The sequence below is a fragment of the Berghia stephanieae genome, chromosome 4 (genome assembly GCF_034508935.2).
Source record: "Berghia stephanieae isolate SIO BIC M18660-M18661 chromosome 4, UCSD_Bste_1.3, whole genome shotgun sequence".
Lineage (NCBI taxonomy): Eukaryota > Metazoa > Mollusca > Gastropoda > Nudibranchia > Aeolidiidae > Berghia > Berghia stephanieae.
Genome location: NC_088363.1, coordinates 65,921,332 through 65,928,831, shown reverse-complemented (window position 1 = coordinate 65,928,831; position 7,500 = coordinate 65,921,332). Strand labels below are relative to the sequence as shown.

Genomic DNA, 7,500 nt, shown 5'->3' with positions numbered 1-7,500 from the left:
AATGATTACGTATACGATAAATTTGAAAACCACATTGTTTGAATCAGCTTGCAAAAAGGAGAACATTTATCTTTGTTTCACAAAAATAGGTTTAGAAATAAAAATTATTTCTAGTAGATTGATTTTGAAAAAAATACTGCTCAATTTTTTAAAATTTAATGATAGTTCTTTATTTTCCGGTCGATTTTCTTGATTTATATCTCATTTTTCAATTCTCAATGCGACGAGCACACTGATGTATCTCGTGTGATTCAAAAGCGTTGTTTGTTTTTTTTAATATATATATATATATATATATATATATATATATATATATATATATATATATATATATATATATATACTGAGAATCCTGCCTCACTAATAAATTCATGACCGTTGCGATAGTGACGCAACTATTACATACAAAACCTTGCAGTCGAGTCGGCAGGGCTTTTGGGTTACACAACCACTATTTACCCATCGGTCAGCGGTACTCTTTGATGTATACAACACACCGCCTTTACGCAAAGCCGCCTGCCCATAAATCAAGAGATGGTCTCCTAACTGTTCACAAGCGAACTGTCAAACGAGCAATCGATTATTATTATTATATCGGTACTGAAAATAAATCATCCATTAATTCTCTATAACATTAAGTCATCAATCAAGAGACACCTCAAACAGAATTTATACCTTTCCTGTATCTTCTTCTCCGTGAGTTACATTGGCTTCCTGTTGAAAAAAGAGTTGCCTATAAGATCTGTACTGTTGTCTACAAATCCCTGAGCACGAACAGTTCCTCCTATATTAAAGACCTTCTAAACATATATGTCCCCAATAGAAACTTGAGGTCAAGCAATGACCAATCAATCCTTGTCAAACCTAAGCCATTGCGTAAAATAGGTGAACAGTCTTTTCAATTTTCGGCCCCCCATTTTTGGAACTCTCTCCCGTCATACGTGAGATGCTCGGATTCGTTGACAACGTTCAAATCTCGCTTAAAGTTTTATCTTTCCCAATGCCCGATCCCTTACCGACCACCCGCCTTACCACTAACGGAGCATTATTATGATGCACTACATAGACTACTGAGGTCGTTGAAAACCATTCAATAAAGACATCATAATTATACAAATCCATTGGTAATATAGTAAACAAAAAACGTCGTCGTCGTCATCATCATCATCATCATCATCATCATCATCATCATCATCATCATCATCATCATCATCATCATCATCGTCGTCATCGTCGTCATCATCATCATCATCATCATCATCATCATCATCATCATCATCATCATCATCGTCGTCGTCGTCATCGTCGTCGTCATCATCATCATCATCATCATTGTCATTGTCATCATCATCATCATCATCATCATCATCATCATCGTCGTCGTCGCCGTCGTTGTCATAATCATCATCATCACCCACAGTAGTAAGTGAATTGTTTGATTCGCTGGATTTGTTGGTTTGTGGTTGTGTTTGGATTTATACTCTGAATTGACAAACTGCCTAAAATAAACTTTGAATTGTTTTATATTTGTCTGGCATTAAAATGGCCGATAGACATAAAGAGTTATGTATATACATGCATATCAACTTAATGATATTATAGTTACAAGCTTCTGACTGAGGAGTGATATGCTCTCTTCTAATTGAATTCAATAGTCTGATGTCACGTCCGCCCAGCATCGAGCAGCTTGGTTCTAAACAAAGTAAATCGGTGCTTTGTATTCTTCATGCTGGTTAATGATAATAATAATAATAATAATAATAATAATAATAATAATAATAATAATAATAATAATAATGATAATAATGCACGTTTAAAATGCGCAACCTATCCCCCTGATTGAAGGCTCTGGGCGCATTACAAATAAAATTGTCGTATCGAAAGAGAAAAATACACACTAACAGCCACCCTCTCCCACCACCCACCAAACACGCCAATACCACACACACTCATCCACATCCACACGTACAACATAAACACACTTGGAACATAACACATTCATGACAGGTACGCAAGATGCATTTACAGCTGATCACAAACCATAGGCTTTTTGAAAGTATGTGTAATATGTTTTTAACCGTTTTTAAAAAATGTTCAGTGATGGTGATCTTAATGGAGCAGGGAGTTCATTCCACCCGTAAGAGGGGCAAAATGGGAGAAAGATCTTTCTCCAGCCTTTAATTTGGACCTGGGTATTTCAAGCAGGTCGTTTGATGCCGACCGCAGTGTCTGAGGTGGTTTGTAAACTATGCACAGATCCTGGAGGTAATTCGGGCTGTGATTGTTGAGGCATTTGCAAATGCAAGTGGATGCCTTGTAATCGAAGCGCTCACGCACTGGTAACCAGTGAAGGTTGAAGAGTAGGGGTGTTGCTCCATCCCGTCGCTTTTTTCTCATGATAAGGCGTGCATTGTTTTGAACTCCTTGCAGGCTCTTGATGTTGTCTGACGTCGTACCGAAGAGTAAAGCATTACAATAGTCCAAATTTGAGAATAAAATAGAAGTTACTAGCTGCTGGTACGCTTGTTGGGTAATAAAGTCCCCGATGGAGCTGATCTTCTTCAATTCAAATACAAGTTTTCTTTTAAGACCTTTCACTTGATCTTTCATGTGCAGTTCAGAGTCCAAAATGGTACCTATATTTTTTACGTTGTATACAAGATTTATTTTGTTGTTGTCGATTGTGATCGTGGAGTTTTCGATTTTTTTAATGTTGTTTTTTGCTCCCTTCAGTCTTGTCTCCATTTAATTTGAGACGATTTCTACACATCCAAGTCTGTATGCTGTTTATGCATTGTTCACATTTTTCGATCGATGTTGCAATTTGTTTGGTTGGATTGGTGTCGTAAACTCGACTGTCGTCGGCATACAGATGATAGTCAAGCCCATCGTCACGACTAATTTTTCCTAACGGGGATGTGTACAAAACAAACAAGACTGGGGCTAAAACAGACCCCCGATGAACGCCAAAATGAATTACTTTTTCGTTGGATTTTTTTATTTCCTATCATAATAACTATCTGTTTCCGGTTTTGTGAGATACGATTGGAACCAGCTGAGAACCGATCCGTTTATGCCGAAAGAGTTCTTTAGACGTGCAACAAGAATTGAGTGGTCGATTGTGTCAAATGCAGAAGAAAGGTTCAGGAGACAGAGAATTGAGGTGTCCTCACTGTCGAGAACACCGAAAAGATCATATACTAGGGCAGTTTCTGTGCTGTGGCCTTTCCAACTCGCTGACTGGAACTGTTCTTGAAGTCCGTTTTTCGAAAGGTGTTTTGTTAATTGTGTGAGGACTATTTTTTCGAGCAACTTTGATAGGAAATATAGATTTGATACTGGCCGGTAGTTCCTTAAATTGTCTGACGAGCCCTTGCTTCTAAAGAAGAGGTGTAACGAGTGCAGTTTTGAAGCAGTCGGGGGAAATACCCGTTTTTAGGGAGGAATTTATGATGTCTTGTATTGATTGACAGCGTCCATGGAAACTTTCAGCATATTTGTTGGAATATGGTCGAGTTCGCAAGATTTGTTTGGTGATGACATGATCAAGGACTTTACGTCTTCAAGAGATACTTCTTCAAAAACTGTCATTTCTTCGCCAATAAAGTTGGGATTATTTTCATCAGTGTCGCGTTGGTTGAGGGAATCGTGGATTTTTAAAACTTTGTCTAGGAAAAATTCGGGAAAGTGCTCTGCAAGAGCTTTGTCATCGTCGTGCGATGGACGTACAGGTGTATTATTCTTTCTCAAAAGGGTGTTTGTAAGGCGGAAAAATTGATTTGAATCTTTGACTTCGTTTAATTTGCTTCTAAAAAATTCTCCCTTTGCTTTAAATATCGTTTTCTTATATTTCTTTTTGTAGGACATGTATATTTATTTGTGGACCTCTAGTTTGGCTAGAACTTTCTCACATGTCATGTGATCTGAATGTATAAAAATCAAATCATGATTAAATTTATACTGTTTTTCTCCTCTGGATACACTTATAGGCTCGTCGGAGAAGTATTTCATAAGGGCGCCCTCCATTATTCCAATAGTTTAGAACCAGTTATAAAGCTACTATGCGTCATTATGAGGGATGTGATGTCACGACTTTTGGAGCCTATTATTAACCTAAGATGCCCATAACATTATGTTTCATAGGCGACAACTAAGAAAGTGAAGTCAGTTATATTCAATAGCAAAACCAATAGAATCATTTGTCACCTTGAACATCACAAACAATATCTTATTTTTCATCTTCTTTTGTTGAGTTTCAGCTTGATTTAACGCTCGAACCCGAGACCTCCAGCTTCACAGTGCAATGTCTTAATCACTCGGCCACCCCATGTTTTAAAGATTTGGAATCATAACCCAAGTAAGTTTAAAGGCGTGACCATAGAATAAAATTTAACTACAATCTATAAAAAATGTAACGTTATGTCCACAAAACGTGATTAACTATCTATAATTTTTATGGATATCGCTCAATATATTCCCGTTTTAATACTTTTTGCTGTACATGGTCTTTAAGCCCGAAACATTTGGTTCTTATCTTAAAGCTGTCACTATCTTCATCTTCAATATTTTTACAGTTGACGATGTCTTCAGCCAGGAATGTTGTCAAAGTGGGTAACATGGGAATTATTGAGCGCGTTCTTGCTCCAGATAAGAATTTAACCAGATAACTGTAGTACTCTGGAAAAACTGGTATTTAAAAATTTGGCCAGAAAACGCGTCCTTCAAATATCGATCGATTTAAAAGATCATCACCATAGCAAAAACTCTCAAACCTGGGATTTGCCTTGGACTTGCGAAATCCCAGGTTTGAGAGTTTTTTTTTTTGCCAAGATGAGGGTCATTTAAATCGATCAATTTTTGATGGACGATTTTTTTGGTCAAAGCTTTAAAAACGAATTTTCCAGAGCTCGGCAGTTAACGGTTAAAAAGACAAACAAACTAAACTTACGGGTGGAACTCAAACCCGTAGCCATATAATATATAATAATCAATGCTATCACCAGTCGGCTGTTTCACTCTATGTATACGCTGTTATTTTCAAACCCCCCAAAAATTGAGCTTTTATATAGCGCAACAGCAACCAAACGTGCTCAAAGCGCTTTACAAGGGGTCCCTGATAAACAGCAACAATTAACATGTAGGACGTGACATGACGCCTGTTAGTCGATATTACAATTTTCTTTCGGACAGAGACAACGCTGTTAACGGTGAGAGAATGTGAGTAAAGAGCCTTCTCCAAGGACTCAACTATGCGCCGAACGAGGCTCGAACCCAGGACCTTCCGATCCGAAAGCGAGTGTCATACCACTAGATCACATAGCCGCACAAGTAATAAAAACGTAACAAAATACTCGTCAATCAATACACGTCGACCCAGGGCACCATGACATGTCCGCGTTTTTTGGACTTACTCTAGCGTCTTCTTCTTCTTCTTCTTCGTTCCTCTGATGGACATCTATGGCTGCAGTCCGACATCTGCTATGAAGTCTGTGGTCCGCTTTAGGTCCTCAGCCTCACCATAGAGCTTTGTGTTGAGTGTTGTAGGGGTGACCCAGTGGTTCGAACGTTGCACGTTGTATAATGGGCAATCCATAAGCACATGTAAAGTGGTTTCATGGTCGGTTCCACATGGGCAATAAGGGGTTGTTCCAATACCTAGCTTTGTAAACATATGTCCTCTTAGTCTATTGTGTCCTGTTCGGAGGCGGAATAGAGTGACTTGGCTACTTCGCTGAATGGCATGGATTGGATCCTGCTTGTTGTGTTCTAGGTGTGTGTCATTCCTTTCTTTGTCTATTTTTAGCTTTATTATTTTCTTTTGCTGATGGTAAGTGATTGACGACTTCGGTTGTTCCTTCTGGGCTCCTTCTTTGGCCAGTTGATCGGCAATTTCATTTCCATATATACCTACATGACTTGGAATCCACTGCAGCACAATTTTTCCTGTTTTATCAGATAAGCCCTCAAGGGCCTCCACAGTGTGTGCGGCTTCAGAGTCCTGGTAATTTTCAATAGACCGGAGAGCATCATCAGAGTCTGTCAAGTAAACCACATTTTTCCCGTATATTCTGTGATCTCTGGATAGTTCTTTTGTTGCATTGAGGATGGCTTTTTCTTCAGTTTTAGTACTTGTGCACATTGAACCCACTGATACAGATATTTTTGTTTCTGTTTTATCTGTCCAGTGTATGAGTGCACCAGCACCTCCATTCATGAGGGGGCCGGAAACTGAGCCATCTGTATAAACTCTTATCCAGTTGGTCATTGGGTATTTTTTATCGATCATCTTTAGGGTTTGAGCATTGTCATTATTGCTTCGAATGTTTTTCTTGTTGATGGTTATGGATTTTTGTTTCTTTTTCCACGGTGGTGGTTTGAGATTTGGGACATTGATTTGGGCAATATCTTCCTTTGGTGTCACTTTATATTCGCTCTCTAGTTTTTGTCCCAAGGCGATGAAGTTTTCCCTTTTGAGTCGATTCTCTTTCTTTTCCATTGTACTTGGATGCAGTGGTTGGGATTCCATGAATTTTATCTTTGAGAATTGTGTCACTATTTTTAAATTTCGTTGTTCTTTGAGAGGTTTTATTCCTGTGTGGGTTTCCATCTTGTGAATTGGTGTTGTTTTCATTGCTCCAGTGATCACGCGTAGGCATTGGTTTTGGATTTTTTCAACCTTTTGAAATTGAGCCTGTGAGCACGTTCCCCATGCCGATATGGCATAGTCTATTGCAGGTCTTACATATCCAAGATATGTCTTCTTCAGGACGTTTGAGTTTGCTCCCCATTGCGTTCCAGCAAGTTTTCGGAGAAGCTGCATTCTCTTGTACCCTTTCTGTTGACTTTCATCTATTTGATGTTTCCAAGTGAGTCGAGGGTCAAATTTCACTCCTAGATACTTAGGCATAAGGTCTTCTCTCAGAATCTTTCCATCTAAAGTTAATCGCATAGATTGCTTTTTGGTTGATAAGCTGAATGTTGTGTATGTGGTTTTATCAGCATTTACTCTCATACCCCAGTCTTTTGTCCATTTGCTCAAAGCATCAAGAGTCATCTGTATCCTGGCCTTTGCAGTACCAATATTTCTTTCAGTGCATATCAGTGCAAGGTCATCTGCATACATGGCTGCTTTTACTCCTCTGCATTTGGTTTCGCAGATGTCATTGATAAAAACGACAAAGAGGGTTGGTGAGAGAACCCCGCCTTGTGGTACTCCATTTGTCATGTTCGTTAGCTTGCTTTTAGAGTTTTGAGATTGGACTCTTGCTTTTCGATTTGTGAGGTAATCTTTAATCCATGCAAACATGTTGTGTGAAACGTTGGCTTTCTTAAGTTTGAGAAGTAGTCCTTTTGTCCAGACTTTGTCAAATGCCTTTTCCATATCCACCCAAACTGTGACTGTGTGTTTTTTTTCTTGGTAACCATTTTCGATCAGCTGCGAGATGTATGTTATCTGGTCCTCTGTGCAGCGTAATTGTCTGAAACCAGCCTGTTCATCTG

The 7,500-nt window shown here is 38.8% G+C and overlaps 1 protein-coding gene across 1 annotated transcript; it reads right to left on the bottom strand.

The window, feature by feature from the left end:
- Positions 1-2,109: 2,109 nt before the first annotated feature.
- LOC144971827 (uncharacterized) lies at positions 2,110-2,610 on the bottom strand. Its single transcript, XM_078912902.1, has one exon. It carries the CDS (start codon positions 2,608-2,610, stop codon positions 2,110-2,112), a length of 501 nt encoding a protein of 166 aa, XP_078769028.1.
- Positions 2,611-7,500: the final 4,890 nt, after the last annotated feature.